The sequence below is a fragment of the Microcaecilia unicolor genome, chromosome 11 (assembly GCF_901765095.1).
Source record: "Microcaecilia unicolor chromosome 11, aMicUni1.1, whole genome shotgun sequence".
Taxonomy (NCBI): domain Eukaryota; kingdom Metazoa; phylum Chordata; class Amphibia; order Gymnophiona; family Siphonopidae; genus Microcaecilia; species Microcaecilia unicolor.
The window spans coordinates 78,878,710-78,895,992 of record NC_044041.1 but is presented as its reverse complement, the minus strand read 5'-3'; the positions used below and the strand labels follow the sequence as shown (position 1 = coordinate 78,895,992).

The following is a 17,283-nucleotide window of genomic DNA, read 5'->3' as shown; positions in this document are numbered from 1 at the left end:
CCAAATACATAAAGAGATTCAGAGTGTGATTTGTGTTCCAGTGGGAAATTCCTCCTTCCCTCCATTCCCCACCCCTCCTAAGGTGCATATAATTATTCTGATATATGAATTTCTGAGCACGGTGAGAAAGGTCATGTCAGAAGTATCTGAAAATCTCAGGTGTCCACAGTGGTGGACTATATGATTTCACCTTATGCCTAGCATTATTGAAGGTGCAGTCTGTTTCTCTAATAGATTACTGCCACATTTAAGAATATTCTTAAATTAGAATACTTCTGAATATCATCGCACATCACCCTCCCCCCCCCCCCCCACCACCACCAATGAATGTGCTAGCTCCCATAATATTGTGTTCCCCATTTCCCAAGTGAGGATCTCTTACTAAGGCACGCTTACGTTTTTAGCATGCACTAAAATTGGCCATGCGCTAAACGTTAGAGACGCTAAAAACGTGAACGCACCTTAGTAAAAGGGGGTCTCAGATTGTTGTCATGTCCCTAATATTTTACATTTAGATTTTAGTATTTATAGATTTATTATTAATATTGAAGCTGCAGATATATGATGTGATAATGACCTCTGCTTTCATTTGATCCCCCTTCAGAGTTTGCAGTAAACATATCGGAGCCAACTGTCCAGCTGTCAGAAGGGGATTCAGTAAATCTCACCTGTGCGATAACCTTTCCGGCAAATCACCTGGACAAAGTGTTCATTGCCTGGATGAAGGATAACATTAGCTGTGAACTAGCAGACCCAACCAAAGGGAACATGAGCACGTTAATATTTGGGGAGAAAGGCAAGGATAGATCTGTGCTCTTCCTCACCAAAGTGACCTTAAAGCACACGGGTTTCTATACATGCTGTGTATTTGCAAAAGACCTCAATACTCTGAGCAACGGGGCGACGGCAGTCATTCATGTGATCCAAGGTAAGCCAGGACAGGATATACTGTAAGAACCAGAGGGCATCAGTCTTTTCTCCAACCCCTCTGCTATCAAAAACCGAAAGCTAAACAGAGGCGTAGAAGGTAGAGATCCATTCCAAATAACACAGTTTCTGATCTTCCCATTTTGGTACTGGTCCTGGTACAGTCTCAGGTTGGCTTTATTTCAGGGCTATCTGATCTTGGGAATTTAAGCTGTTATAGAGATCCCCACCCTCCTGCATCCCTTTCTGTCACATTCCCCTACAAAAACTAGGGGCCCTGTTTACAAAGGTGCCCTAACGTTCTTCAGCACTTGCTTACTGTGTACATGCCCACAATATTCCTACAGGCACCTACACAGCATTTGCTAATTTTTAGTGCACGCTAAAGAACGCTAGCAGACCTTTGTAAACAGGGTGTTAATAATAGGCTCCCCTTATCACTCTAGGATTATCACTGTCTTTTCACTCTCCCCATAAAAAGAAAACGAACGCATTTACAAACATCAATTCTCTTAGAACTACATTCAATAAATACATGTGTCTCTTATTTGACCTGTCACTTTTTCTTAATCCTCACAAATTTAGTAATAATTCCAATAATATGCACATAAATATTAAAGAAAAGAATAAACTCCTAAAACAATAATAGGAATAAGTCCTCAAATGCTAGAAAAACAAACTTTATTCTATAGAAATGATTTATAGTAGTAGTAGTAGTTTAAGGTTCAGTCCCACAAAACTGTGCAGCAATTGTAGGCCGATGATCCTGAGGGCAGATGAGCCTACCACAGTCACTTGGTTCCTCCCAGTATTTGATGAAGAAGGGATCTTGATGTTGTAAATCATGCTGATTCATGATGGGCCTCAGTACCCATGGGTCTTCTTCCCGTTTTGCATAAAGTTTCAGTGAATACTTGCTTTGAGTCACCTTCCATGTAGTCTGGCCTCCAACAGAAAAAAAAAACTGTGAATGGAAGACCTCAACAAATATTAAAAGAAGGTTTTACAAACTATACAGTATTAATTCAAGACATTACAATCAAAGCATAAACTGAAGAGGTTACCAAAGGGAGGAAAAGAAAATGACATCAGTTTCTTCATGCTAATAAATTTGTTGCAAACAGTCACAAGCAGACATTTATGTACTTAACCCCCCCCCCCACACACACACACACTTTGGCAGCTTGGTATGTACAGGAATGACCCCCCAAGTGAGGGAAACTGTTCAAACTTGTCTTCTTTTTCCATGAATGAAAGACCTGGACCATTGTTTTTGTGTGTTCAGGATACCCAGTGGCGTAGCAGGGGCGGTGGAGGCGGTCCACCCCGGGTGCACGCTGCTGGAGGGTGCAGATGCGCCGGGGAGGGGGGTGTCATTGCACCGGGGGGGGGGGTGTCGTGCTGCATCCTGGGGGGATGGACGCCACTGCACCCGGGGGGGGGGCAGCAGGTGGCAGTCAACCTAGGATCGCCACTGAAGATACCAAATATACAGTCAAAGAATAAAACATTTACTGCAATTCTTCAGTGTATCTGCATTAGCAGGTTTTTTTTTTTTATTAACAAGGGCCCTAGGTGATATACCTCCTACTGGAAAGTGGAAAATGCAAAAAAAAATGTAAATAGCTTTTTTTCATCTAAAATCTTTATTAGATTTCCCTTTAGTAACAAAGTACAACTAGCCTATCAAAACTACACACTTCATTAGTGTCATATACAGACTTTTCAACAGCTATACAACTTTGAAACACCAGTTTGTTTCCCAGCCACCCACCCTGATCTCCCATCCCAACCCACCCCAAGCACATGGTAGGAAAAAAATAGTTGGCTGAAGTTAAAAATAGATGTCTAAAAATGTATTTTTAAATGTTCTTGAAGACCAAGTTCCACTTTTGAAGGAAAAGACAGGTGGTGGGGGGAACCTAAAAATGACAGCCATATACTAGTAAAATGTATGAGCAAAGGAATTGGTCCAACTTTGGGCCAGATTTCACTCTGAGACAAAAAAAAAAAAGGTAACCTGCTCGCCACTTCCTTTCCACAGTTAGAAAAGAGCTCATCCTTTGCTAGAATGAGAGTAAAGGAGTGTAGCTCGCCGTTCCTCACCCACTTGGCTTGGATCCTGGTACAGCTCTTGCTCCACCCTGATTAATTTTAGCCCAGTGTAACACATCCTGTTTACAGTTAGTCCATGTGCCTCAGAACCCACACGTTTCTTGAAATTACCTTTTGGTGTTTAAAGTTCTTTTCCCTTTTGTTGGGATTTTTATTATTACAGTATTATTATTATTTCAGTGATGTCAAGTAATGGAATTATCTTGTCCACTTTTGGCCCTATACTCTTGTGCAAGTTCATCTTTCTTGTTTTCCTGCTGGTTTTCATCTCAAACCTCTTCAGACAGCAAGGTGAGTAATAATTCTGCATTTCCAAGCCTCATCGTTGTCCCACTTCACCGTGAAACCCCATATAGCAGTGCTTCTCAATCCAGTCCTTGAGGCATATTTAGGGGCCCTTTTACTAAGCCGCGGAAGTGTCTACACGTGCCCAACATGTGCCAAAATGGAGTTACTGCCCACCTACCGAGTGGCTCTTGCAGTAATTTCATTTTTGGCATGCATCCGATACGCACATCTGAAAAATAATTTTTATTTTCGGACGCACGTATCGGACGTGCACCAAGTGGCATTTGACACATGTATATCATTACCGCCCGGTTACCGTGTGAGTCTTTACCGCTAGGTCGATGGCTGGCAGTATGGTCTCAGACCCAAAATGGATGTGTGGCAATTTTGATTTTGCCGCACATCCATTTTCGGCAAAAATTTTAAAAAGGTCTTTTTTTACAGGCACAGTGAAAAAGGGATCGGCGCACACCCAAAACCCACGCCTACACTAGCGCAGACCATTTTTCAGCGCACCTTAGTAAAAGGACCCCCTCTGTCCCATCAGGTTTTCAGAAAATTCACAATGAAGATTTGCACACATTGCCTCCTCGGTATATAAATCTATCTTACGCATATTCATTGTGGATAACCTAAAAACCTAATGGGACTAGGTGTGCTTCAAGAACTGGGTTGAGAAGCACTGCCATATAGGAATGCCAATGTGTACGGCTCCGCCCCCAACCTGACCAGAATTTATAGTACCCAGACTGGGGTTCCCAAAGCCCAGGGTCTGGGGCTGTCTCTCTTCATCCTTACCCCCAAAGACAACTCTTTGACCTCCACAGATACGGAGCAGGGCCTCCGAGAGGGGGGGCAGGGGGGCAAAATTTCCCAGGCCTGGGACTCCAAGGAGGGCCTGGCGCCGGGGTCTCTCGCCCTCTCCTGCTCCCAGGCCGCCGGCGCCGCAGTCCCCAGTCTCCACCTACCTACCCTCAGCTCCCTTCTGTCTGCCATCCAACCACTTTCATTTAAAAAAACAAAAAAAATCTCGCAAGCGGCAAATCGCCTCAGGCAGGCCTTCCCTCACTGTGTCCCGCCCTCGCGAAATAGGAAGTTACATCAGAGGAGGACGGGACACAGTGAGGGAATGCCCGCCCAAGGCAATCTGCCGCTTTCAAGATTTTTTTTGTTTTTTTTAAATGAAGGTGGTCGGAGGCAGACAGAAGGGAGCTGTGGGTAGGTAGGTGGAGATTAGGGACTGCAGTGCCGGCGGCCTGGGAGCAGGAGAGGAAGGCAACAGCAGTAGCGATTGGGGGGAGGCAGGGTGGCGGCAATCCTTGGGGGGGGCTGGGGGCGGCCTTGCCCCGGGCCTGACTCAGGCTCTCGGCGGCCCTGGCCTGGGGCTGTTCTCTCTCTTCATCCCTTCCCCAAAAGACAGCTTTTCAAGTGCCATAGATACAGGCCCTAAATGTACCTCATCTTGACTTGGCCTGTATAGTCCTTTTTTTTAGGAGTCTCTGAAATTTCTGACTTCCACAGCCTTTTCTAATGTAAAGTCTACAATGTATAACTTATAAGCTAGCCAGTTTCAGAAGGTTATATATATATATATTGTAAAGAGTATGTAGGCAGCCCTGGGGAACAGAAAGAAAAGAGGAGAGAAAGGGACTACAAATTTCAGCATGCCCCAAAGGAACCCTGGGGTAAGCAAGAATACCCCAGGTACAGGCAGGCAATCCCCGGGGAAGAATCCGAAATAGGAAACTACAACTCCCAGCATGCCCCAAGGGAACCGGGGGATAAGAGAAACCATGTGCATTCCCGGGAGAGACCAGAGGAGGGCCACAGGGGAAGGAGTAAGGCTGATTCTCCAACCTGGTGGAAGAGGTGGTGGAACAAGTGGGTGGAGAAAGAAGGGACTCCAAAGAACTTTAATGAAGAAAAGGCTGAGCAGCTGGGAGAGGGGCGGGGTGAGGAGAATATGGTTTGGGCTCCTGAGGAGAGAGAGGCAGAGAGTGAGCCTTGCCCTATGGAGTTGACTGAACCGGAGAACACCCTGGAAGAGCCAATGGACTTTTCAGCTCTGGCTCAGCGAAAGCCAAGGAGGTAGCGGGGCCAAGTCGGGTCAAGCGGGAGGAGGTCAGGTAGGAGTATGACTGACCAAGAGGGTGGGACCCTAGGCTTTGAGCCCGCGCAGAGCCATATTGTGTTTTAAAGCTGGAATTGAAAGTGAACTGTGCTTTGAAAGCCTGGCTAACCTGAACTGTGCTTTGAAAGCCTGGCTGGGTTTTGAAAGCCTGGCTAACCTGAACTGTGCTTTGAAAGCCTGGCTAACCTGAACTGTGCTTTGAAAGCCTGGCTGTGTTTTGAAAGCCTGGCTAACCTGAACTGTGTTTTGAAAGCCTGGCTGTGGTTTTGAAAGCCTGGCTAACCTGAACTGTGTTTTGAGAGCCTGGCTGTGTTTTGAAAGCCTGGCTAACCTGAACTGTGTTTTGAAAGCCTGGCTAGCCTGAACTGTGTTTTGAAGGCCAGGCTGGGATTTTAAAGCCTGGCTAAACTGAACTGTATTTTGGTAAGCCTAGCTAAACTGAACCGGGGGGGGGGTTTTTTTTGCTTTTAGCTGCTCCTCTCTAGGAGAGGAAGAGAGAGGACACAGCTGCTGAAGCCTGGCCTGTGCACCAAACCGGCTTGAGTAAGGTACCTGGTAACAGGGATTTGTTTTGGGTTTTGGATCTGTACTTGAGAGAAGGAGGGATGCCCTTCCTATGCAATAAACAGCTTTATTTTGAGTTGGAGGTGAGCACGGCTGGAGAGTGTTCTTTTTGTTTGGGGAGCTGCAACCTCGGAGGGAAGGTGAGCCACGTAACAATTGGTGTCAGGAGTGGGATCCCTTTTCGGACCTGTCGCTCGAGGAGGCCAAGACCAGCAAAGCCGAAAAGCCCGACGGAGGGGCCAACGCTGAGAAAGGCGCAGACCCGTCTAGGGTTCCGGTAAGCGGGGCCTAGATTGGGGGGGGGGAATAAAGGGATCTTAGAAAAAGGGAAACAGAAGTCGGGAAGTCGCACTTGGAGTTTGTCCTCTGTTTTTTCCCCCCCCAGGAGTCGCGGAGCCGGACCCAGGATGGACCCCAAGGAGATCTTCGCGTGGATGACGATGCAGTTCCAGAAACAGCAGGAACTGACCAATAAGATGGTGGAGGACTCCTTGACGGCTGCACGAGAGCAGCAACAACCGGTGCTGAATATGCTCCAAGACTTTTTTCAGAGGGGGATCAATGCTCCAAGGGACGTGGGAGCCGGAGTAACCGGACAGGGGCCAGGAGGAAGCGGTGCGGTAGGACCTTTATCCTTGAACTCACTTACTTGGGGAAAGTTGTCTGAGCAGGATAATGTAGATGATTTCCTGACCGCATTCGAGAGGGTGGCGGTGGCCGCAGGATGGCCCCAAGAGCAGTGGGCCATGCGGTTAGTGCCTTCATTATCTGGGGAGGCTCTCGCAGCCTTTAGAGACTTGGCTCCTGGGGATGCTGCCCACTATGGGAAGTTAAGAGAGGCCATTAAGGACCGTTACGGACTAAGTACCCAGGCTTATAGGCGTAAGTTTCGGTCCACTAAATGGGAAAAGGGAGAAATCCCTAAAGCGGTGGCCACTAAACTGATGGACTTGGTAAAAAAATGGTTGGAACCTGATAGCCACACCACGGGAGAGATTCTTCAAGAATTAGTAGTGGAGCAGTTCCTGCAGGGCCTTCCCAGGGAGATTAGGGCAGGATTGGTCCAAAGGGGCTGTAAGACGGTGGAGGCCGTGACAGCCGGGTTGGAGGGTTATTTGGAAGCCCAACATTGGGGAGGACCCGACCTGGAGGGTGGTAAGCCCCGACCGGTGGGAGGCTGGGGTTCCAAAAGTGCCTTCTTTAAGCCAGATCCCCAGGGAGGGAAGCACGAGTACAGCGAGGTGGGTAAAAAGCCAGTATTACCCGCAGGCCCTGGGAAAAAGGCTACCTCGTATGGAGGAAAATTGTGTTATAAGTGTGGGACAGAGGGGCACTTCCTGAAGGATTGCCCAGGTCGGGAGGGATGGACCTCGCAGGTGGCCCAAGGGTTTAGGCCACGGTATAATGCCAAGGTGGAGGTGGAGGGTTTACCGATTGTAGCCATGTTAGACTCCGGGGCAGACCAGTCCATGATCTCTAGGAGGTTATGGGAACAAATAAGGAAAAAGAGAACACGAGGTCAGGATACCTATGAGGGAGCAGTGGCTATTCAATGTATACATGGGGCCAGTACTCGTTATACCCTCCATAGAGTTCACTTGAAGGGGCCCACAGGGGAGATAGAGATAGCCATGGCCGTTCTACCCCGGTTGCCACAGGAGATGATTTTAGGAAGGGACTGGCCCCCGTTTACCGAATGTATTAGTGAGAAAAGAGTGTTGGTAACAACCCGCGCTCAGGCTCGGAGGGACCCTGAGGTGGAGGAAGAGGAAATAGGAGGGATTTTTCCTTTTCAGGGGGAGGTCCTAGGGGAGCCAGGAAAAGAGAGAAAGGGGAAAGCTTTGAAGAAAAGGGAGCAGAGGGGTAGACGGGAGGCATTGGAGCAGGCGCAAAAAGAAAGTTATCTGCCAGTAGCCCCGAAAGAATTGAGGGAACAGTTTCCCCAGTTTCATAGGGAGCAGGCCAATGACCCCACTTTAGAATATGCTTGGGGAAGGGCACGACAAGGTGAAGGCAGGGAGGCTCCGGGGTTCCTGATAGAAGGGGACATACTATATCGCAAGGTACCCAACTGGGAGAACTCTGAGTCGGGGAGACAGCTAGTAGTCCCCCAAGCTTTTCGCCCCCTGGTAGTAAGGCTAGCTCATGATCACCCTTTGGGGGGGCATAAGGGCTCTCAAGCTACCCTGACTCAGATATTGGGGCGCTTCTATTGGCCCGGAGTTTATGGGGAGGTGGAGAAGTATTGTAAGTCCTGCCCCAACTGTCAGAAGGTGGCCGACCGGCTGCCACCTAGGGCACCTTTAAAACCCCTGCCTAGGGTGGAACAACCGGTGAGGAGAATAGCCATGGATATTATTGGTCCGGTAACAAAATCCCAGAGAGGTTTCCTCTATGTGTTGGTGATTATGGATATGGCCACTCGGTACCCATGGGCCTTACCTTTGAGAAGCCTATCAGCAAAGGGCATTGCCAGGGAACTGATAAAAATCTTTTGTGAGGTTGGCTTCCCCCAAGAAGTTTTGACAGACCGGGGGTCCAACTTTATGTCAAGTACCTTAAGGCAAGTGTGGGAGGCTTTTGGGATAAAGCATATCCGTACCGCGGCCTACCATCCTCAAACCAATGGGATGGTGGAACGCTTTAATAGAACTTTAAAGGGTATGTTAAAAAAAGCGTTAGGCGAGGATAGGAAAGGGTGGGACCAACTGTTGCCCTTTGTGCTATATGCCTACAGGGAAAAGGTGCAAGACTCATTAGGGGTTTCGCCTTATGAACTAATGTTTGGCAGGAGGCCAAGGGGGATTTTAGATATATTGCAGGAACATTGGGTACCTCCGGAAGCATCTGATCAGTCAGTGGTCGAATATTTACAGGATCTGAGGGCCAGATTGGACAAGTTACAGGAATATTCCCAGGATAGGCTAGAACAAAGCCAGAACCAACAAAAGGAATATTATGATAAAGGTACTCGGGAAAGGGAGTTTATAGTAGGAGATAGGGTCCTTATCCTGATCTCCGAAGACCCTCATAAGTTTGCCTCTAGGTGGAAGGGACCCTGGGTTGTAAGGAGGAGATTAGGGCCTCTCACGTATGAGGTGGCGAACGAGAAGGGCCGGGTCCAAACCTTCCATGTCAACCTGATGAAACCCTGGGTAGCAAGGGTGGGCTTCCAGACTCGGGGGGAGGAAAAGGATGGAGAGGAGTTGGGACCCCAAATAAGAGATATTTTCAAGCCCGGGGAGCCAGGGGTTAATTCCCGGCTGACACTGGTACAAAAGAAGGAGATAGGAAGGCTCCTGAAAGGGTTTGATGATGTATTGACGGCCTGTCCGGGGAATACTCACCTAGTGGAGCACGACATTATAACAGAAAGGGGTAAAGTAGTGCGGCAAAAGCCATACAAGCTTTCCCCCATGAAAAGGAGGGAGGTTATAAAACAGGTACAGGAAATGTTAGACTTCGGGGTGATTGAGGAGTCCAATAGCCCCTGGTCAAGTCCAGTGGTGTTAGTGCCAAAACCCGAGGGGGAGTGGAGATTTTGCATAGATTTCCGCCAGCTTAATAATATCTCTCAAGCAGACGCATATCCTATGCCCTATATTGAAGAGCTGGTGGACCGGCTAGGATCTGCCCAATATCTCACTACCCTGGACTTGACAAAAGGGTACTGGCAGATTCCACTTACTCCTGGGGCCCAAGCTAAGATGGCCTTTAGTATGCCCATAGGCCTGTACCAGTTTAAGAGATTACCCTTTGGCCTTAATTCCGCGGCGGCGAGCTGCCAGAGGTTGCTGGACAGGGTGCTCCGACCACATCAGACCTACGCCGCTGCGTATATGGATGATGTGGTAATACATAGTGAAGACTGGAACACCCATTTAAACCAGGTAGAGGCAGTGCTGCAGGCTTTTAGGGAGGCAGGACTCACCCTGAACCCAAAAAAAAGCTATTTTGCGCAGTACCGGGTGAAGTATTTGGGCTATATGGTGGGAAGGGGAGAGGTGCGCCCCTTATTAAATAAGGTTAAAAGCATCCAAGAGTTTCCCAGACCCAACACCAAGAAACAATTACGTAGCTTCCTGGGGATGGTAGGGTATTACCGCAGGTTCATCCCTCATTTTTCCTCAATGGCCACTCCTTTAACCGACATGCTGAGAGGGAAGAATCCGGACCACTTGAGGTGGGGAGGGGAGGAGTTGAGGGCATTTGAACGGATGCAGAGGGCCCTGTGCCAGGAACCTGTGTTGAAGGCAGTGGATTTTGAAAAGCCCTTTGTCCTTCAAACAGATGCTTCGGGTAGGGGGTTAGGAGCAGTACTGTCCCAGGAGCATGAAGGGGAGGAACACCCGGTATTCTACTTAAGTCGGAAGCTCCTACCTCATGAGGAACATTACTCTACCATAGAAAAGGAGTGTTTAGCCATACGATGGGCAGTGCAAGAATGTAGTGTCTATTTGGAAGGGAGAAAATTTAAATTGGTAACGGACCATGCTCCCTTGAAATGGCTGAATATGATGAAGAATAATAATGGGAGACTAATGCGTTGGTACCTAGCGCTGCAGCCTTTCCAATATTCAGTGGAGCATCGCCCAGGGCGATGTTTAGGAAATGTTGATGCCCTGTCCCGAGTAGGGGAGGAGAATAAGAAAGAATGGGGGGATGGAAATTTAAGGGGGGGGGGGGTATGTAAAGAGTATGTAGGCAGCCCTGGGGAACAGAAAGAAAAGAGGAGAGAAAGGGACTACAAATTTCAGCATGCCCCAAAGGAACCCTGGGGTAAGCAAGAATACCCCAGGTACAGGCAGGCAATCCCCGGGGAAGAATCCGAAATAGGAAACTACAACTCCCAGCATGCCCCAAGGGAACCGGGGGATAAGAGAAACCATGTGCATTCCCGGGAGAGACCAGAGGAGGGCCACAGGGGAAGGAGTAAGGCTGATTCTCCAACCTGGTGGAAGAGGTGGTGGAACAAGTGGGTGGAGAAAGAAGGGACTCCAAAGAACTTTAATGAAGAAAAGGCTGAGCAGCTGGGAGAGGGGCGGGGTGAGGAGAATATGGATTGGGCTCCTGAGGAGAGAGAGGCAGAGAGTGAGCCGTGCCCTATGGAGTTGACTGAACCGGAGAACACCCTGGAAGAGCCAATGGACTTTTCAGCTCTGGCTCAGCGAAAGCCAAGGAGGTAGCGGGGCCAAGTCGGGTCAAGCGGGAGGAGGTCAGGTAGGAGTATGACTGACCAAGAGGGTGGGACCCTAGGCTTTGAGCCCGCGCAGAGCCATATTGTGTTTTAAAGCTGGAATTGAAAGTGAACTGTGCTTTGAAAGCCTGGCTAACCTGAACTGTGCTTTGAAAGCCTGGCTGGGTTTTGAAAGCCTGGCTAACCTGAACTGTGCTTTGAAAGCCTGGCTAACCTGAACTGTGCTTTGAAAGCCTGGCTGTGTTTTGAAAGCCTGGCTAACCTGAACTGTGTTTTGAAAGCCTGGCTAGCCTGAACTGTGTTTTGAAGGCCAGGCTGGGATTTTAAAGCCTGGCTAAACTGAACTGTATTTTGGTAAGCCTAGCTAAACTGAACCGGGGGGGTTTTTTTTTTTGCTTTTAGCTGCTCCTCTCTAGGAGAGGGACACAGCTGCTGAAGCCTGGCCTGTGCACCAAACCGGCTTGAGTAAGGTACCTGGTAACAGGGATTTGTTTTGGGTTTTGGATCTGTACTTGAGAGAAGGAGGGACGCCCTTCCTATGCAATAAACAGCTTTATTTTGAGTTGGAGGTGAGCACGGCTGGAGAGTGTTCTTTTTGTTTGGGGAGCTGCAACCTCGGAGGGAAGGTGAGCCACGTAACAATATATATATATATATATAGGCAGTATATTTAAGAGCTGCTTTATTAGACCATGGGTTCTCAGTGCATTTCTCAGGACACACCCAGCCAGTCAGGTTTCCAGGATATCTACAATGAATATATACGAGTTAGATTTGCATACAATGAAGGCAGTACATGCAAATTCAAATCATACATATTCATAGTGGATATCTTGAAAGGTAGACTGATTTGGTATGTCCCAAGGACTGGGCTAAGAATACAATAGGGGTTCTTAGCCCAGTCCTTGGGCATACCAAATACCTTCAATAGACGTAGGCAATTCATTTACCTGATCATACTGAGTTAGGGATATCCTATTCTCTCCAAGGGACCATCTAAAAATGAAAATAATGATACATCCTTGTCTCCAGATATTGTTTGAAGTCTGGGATTAAATGATTGATGACCATGTCCCCAGCAAGCAATAACTTATTGTTTATGCCTGGGGATGAGAGTCCTCAATGTTTGTCCTGCTTAAGAAAGACTGGAATAGAAAAAGTGGCTGATTTGGCAGAACACTCAAGATATCCTTCTATATCCTGTCTTCAGGAAGGACTTGAACCAACAGCCTTCTCAGTATTACTTCTGATGCAACTGGAGTTTATTTCATGAGAAACAAGTACCTATTGAATTAATTATCAAGAGTTAATGAGTATTTTTAGATACATAACATTGGTAAGAAATGCATCTATTAATATGTGGAGGGGCATTTTTAAAAGGACATCCAAGTCAGAACATCCCAAATGGATGTCCATCTCACAAGTATGTTGAACAGGAAATACTTCAAGATTTCCTGTTTGAAAATACATGAGATGAACATACATACGCTGGAAACATCCAGCATGAACATCCATTTTACAAACTGGAATGTCCAAATTATAAAGGGGGAGGGAGGGAAGAAGGCATAAGGGACACGGATGTCTAGGGTTACCATCCTCTGAGGACATGTCCGGGCAACGGGGCGGGTTTTGCAGTAAGATGACTTTGGAAGATGTCTTGGGGCGATGGCGAAAAATCTTGATGGAATTACAGTAGATTAAGGAGGGATCAGCCCCTAGAACAGCTGCTGATCACAAAGGCATGCTAAGAAGCAGGGGCAAAGAGGGAGAGCTGGCCCTAGCTCAGAGCCAAGAGCCACCAGGGAAAGCTCACAAGGAGTCAATCACAGGAACTGTAAACTATAGGAAAAACAGTCCTAATAGACAGTTCTATTACACAAACAATGTAATTAAATACAAATAATACTCATATTAAATATGCATCATAATATACCCTGCCTCCATGAATATGGGGGCAGAACATGCACTAATTTTTATCATGTGCTAAAAATGCTAGTGCGCCATTTTAAACAGGGCCCTTGAAGAGGTATTTATTAATAAGAAACTGGATATGCTACTCATGATGGCATGGCCTATGTTTCATAGTATAACCAAAACAACTGTATGAGACAATACATGTTCAAGAGAATTGTTAATTGAATTGTTGAAACTTTTTCGATAAAAAAACAGAGCTGGAAAAAAAGGAACCTTACAGACTTGAACCTTCAAGCATATTGTATGGAAATAAGGATAATAAATTGAGTACATTCATTATGGCTGAACATGTTTCAGGATTTGAAAGACTATAGAACCAAGATGCCACGTACAAAAAGGAAGCCTTGTAAATCTTGTGTCCCGTAGGGTGGGGACTGGTTGACTCAACACAGTACTAAATTCGCAGAGATGTCAAGTTACCCAGTTCCAGGCTAGAGATTTTGGGCCAGTCCTGGTTTTGAACTTACATTCCAAAGCAGTGTGGGATTTGTAGTGCCTGATCCTGCCCACTGAAATCAGTGCAGCAAGTTCCATAACGCACCGGGATGGTGTGGTTAGAAATCCAGAATTGGCCCAAAATCTTCAGCCTGGAACTGGGTATCTTGGCAGCTCTACTCATGATTATGGAATAATTAATCAAGGTTAATTTAAAATAGGCTTGCTTTTCTAAAGTAGGCTGTGAAATTCTGCATGCTGTTTTAGATTATTTAATTTGTAATTTTTCAATTTGTAGTTTGTATTTTATTTATTTATTGCATTTGTATCCCACATTATCCCACCTATTTGCAGGCTCAATGTGGCTTACATAGTTTTGTTATGACATTGTCATTCCAGAATATCAGATACAGTTAGTAGTGTGTAGAGATTAAGTAGGGAAGAAAAAAGGAAGTGATTGGGCGGGTGATAGTGGAAGTGGATTTTCATAGCTGGTTGGGTTGGGAAGGTGAATTAGTGAAGCTGTTGGTTCTCATTATAGGCCTTGTTGAAGAAGTATGTCTTCAGAGATTTGCGAAAGTTATTTGTTTCGACAATTGATTTCAGGTCTATGGGTAGAGCATTCCATATTTGTGTATTTCCTATCTTTTCATTACTTTTTATTCTTTAATTTTTTTAGGGCTGCATATTGAGTAAAATTTGTAATATCGATTAATCGTGCTATCAAAGGTATGTTATTTATTTTTCCCCACTGCAGCTCCTTGTGATTCTGGGCAATGAAGGGTTAAGTGACTTGCCCACAGTCACAAGGAGCAGGGCAGCCGAGAGACAGAGCAGCTGCAGCCACTGCCCCCCCCCCCCCCACTCAGGCTGCAGCTTCCTCCCTCCGGGCCACCGTGCTGCCCCATGCCCCCTTACCTTCCTGAGTCTGCTCTTCCCTGGGTCTGTCACTCTCCTGCTCCTGTTAACACAATCACCCAGGTCCCAACACACAGGAGCAGGAGAGGTTCAGACCAAGGGTCAGAACCTACTGCCTGCGTCCGCAAGCCTTGGAGGCTGGGCCCGGGTAACCTTGCCCCCCTCTGGCCAACCCTAACAAGGAGCTGCTGTGGGAAAAGAAAAGAGATGAGGATTTACCACATTTCTGTGGTTACAATCAAAGCGGTTTACACATTATATACAGGTACTTTTTTTGTACCTGGAGCAATGAAGGGTTAAGTGACTTGCCCACAGTCACAAGGAGCAGGGCAGCCGAGAGACAGAGCAGCTGCAGCCACTGCCCCCCCCCCCCCCCCACTCAGGCTGCAGCTTCCTCCCTCCGGGCCACCGTGCTGCCCCATGCCCCCTTACCTTCCTGAGTCTGCTCTTCCCTGGGTCTGTCACTCTCCTGCTCCTGTTAACACAATCACCCAGGTCCCAACACACAGGAGCAGGAGAGGTTCAGACCAAGGGTCAGAACCTACTGCCTGCGTCCGCAAGCCTTGGAGGCTGGGCCCGGGTAACCTTGCCCCCCTCTGGCCAACCCTAACAAGGAGCTGCTGTGGGAAAAGAAAAGAGATGAGGATTTACCACATTTCTGTGGTTACAATCAAAGCGGTTTACACATTATATACAGGTACTTTTTTTGTACCTGGAGTAATGGAGGGTTAAGTGACTTGCCCAGAGTCACAAGGAGCTGCAGTGGGAAACTTGGTTCCCCAGGTTCTCAAGCCACTGCACTAACCATTAGGCTACTCCTCCTCATGATTAATTGCAATTAATATTTTAATTGAAGTTCAGCCCTAATTTTAAAAAGTAAAGAAATAAGGGGTCCTTTTACTAAGGCGCGCTGAAAAATGGCTTGCAGTAGTGTAGGCACGGGTTTTGGGCGCATGCCGATCCATTTTTTAGCGTGCCTGTAAAAAAGGCCTTTTTCTTTTTTGCTGAAAATGGACGTGCGGCAAAATGAAAATTGCTGCACGTCCAATTTGGGTCTGAGACCTTACCGCCAGCCATTGACCTAGCAGTAAAGACACACACGGTAACCAGGCAGTAATGACCTACGCGCGCCAAATGTCACTTGGCACGCATCCGTTAGCGCGCCTGAAAATAAAATTTTTCAGACTCACATATCGGATGCACACCAAAAATGAAATTACCGCGAGACACACAGTAGTCGGGCGGTAACTCCATTTTGGCATGCGTTGGGCGCGCGTAGACGCTTACGCGGCTTAGTAAAAGGGCCCCTAAGTCTGTGGCTCCAAATATTCAGGGCTGCCGAGAGACAATGCTGGGCTCCCTCGGGAGCAAACAAGAGAGATTGCTCTGCCGGCTATAGATCCTTTTTCCTGCCGCGTCCCTTCTCCTGTGAAGTAGCTTCTTGTTTCCGCTTGTTCTTTTTTCTTTTATTTGATATACTGCCAATTGCCCACACTTGTCGCCATGATAACATTGCAAGTGTGTCAGCCGCCACTTAGTCCAGCCTTTTCGTTTCTTCATTGGCTATGGAAGGAGTTAATCACAACATGCACCGCCCCTGAATTAGTGCTGCCTTCTGACACCTGGGACATACTTTATAAGACACATAAAAAATTGGGTTTGTTTTTAGGAACTGATATCGCTTGTATTGGGCTTTTTTTTTTTTTTTTAAGTAAAACATGCTTAGTTTTCCACAGCTACCTGGCAACACTGGGCAGGACGCAGCAGGAAGAAGGGCCTGTGGCTGGCAGAGCAGTCTCTTTCGATCGCCGGCGCCAGGCCCTCCTTGGAGGCCGGGCCCAGGGAATCTTGCCCCCACCCACTCACCCCCCTCTTGGTGGCCCTGAAAATATTTTAAGTGTTGGGTTGTTCTTGCCTGTCCTACAGTTTAACCCATGAAAGAGAAGTATATGGGGTAAAAGGGAGACTTTGTGCCATCAGCTGATGGTGGTCAGTATCCCTGTTTTCCACCTTGGAATCTGTGGGTTCAAATCCTTCAAGTGCTGGGTGAACTTTAGCTGCTGGCTGTGGCTTATCATAGATTCATCTTTCTCAGAGCAGTCAATAGAAATAGAATAAAATAAAACATAGAAAAGAAAATAAGATGATACCTTTTTTATTGGACTAACTTAATACATTTTTTGATTAGCTTTCGAAATTAGACCCTCTTTGTCAGATCAGAAATAAGCAAATTTTGATAAGTAACAGCATATATAAGTGAAACATCAAAGTATTTCAGTGACGGTCTGAAAGGATGAGGGAGGGGTGGGCTAGGTGAGAAACAGAGAGGGCTGAGAGGATGGGGTACAGGGAGATATGCATGGTGATCAGAGGGCGACAAAGCAGTGAAATTTCATGGTTTATAATGGGCTAGAAAACCCAGATCTTTGTTAAGTCCCATCTGGTGGGTGTCAAAATATTTAATCATTTTGACTTCAAAGGTCTAGCCTTCCTGTATTGTTTTAAAGTTTCCTTTAAGTATTCTCACCATAAAATCATTAGTACAGTGTTCTGGTTTTGTGACGTGCTGTCCCATAGAGGTAACATCCTGGTTGGCACTGGCATTTTTCATAAGATGTCTATATAAATTAAATCTCTTCTTCAGCATCTGGCTTGTTTCTCCAATATAGCATCCTTTGTCACATTTTTTACACTGGATGACATACACTACATTGGAAGATGGGCATGTGAAGGA

General features: G+C 46.9%; 1 protein-coding gene across 3 annotated transcripts in view; it reads left to right on the top strand.

Moving 5' to 3' along the window:
* LOC115480504 overlaps window positions 1-17,283 on the top strand; it is a 36,865-nt gene that overhangs the window by 17,932 nt on the left and 1,650 nt on the right. For all 3 annotated transcript variants that reach the window (XM_030219227.1, XM_030219226.1, XM_030219228.1), the window contains exons 3-4: window positions 605-928; window positions 3,223-3,333. In XM_030219227.1, the coding sequence (XP_030075087.1) occupies window positions 605-928; window positions 3,223-3,333 (435 nt within the window). The remainder of the gene's footprint in view (window positions 1-604; window positions 929-3,222; window positions 3,334-17,283) is intronic.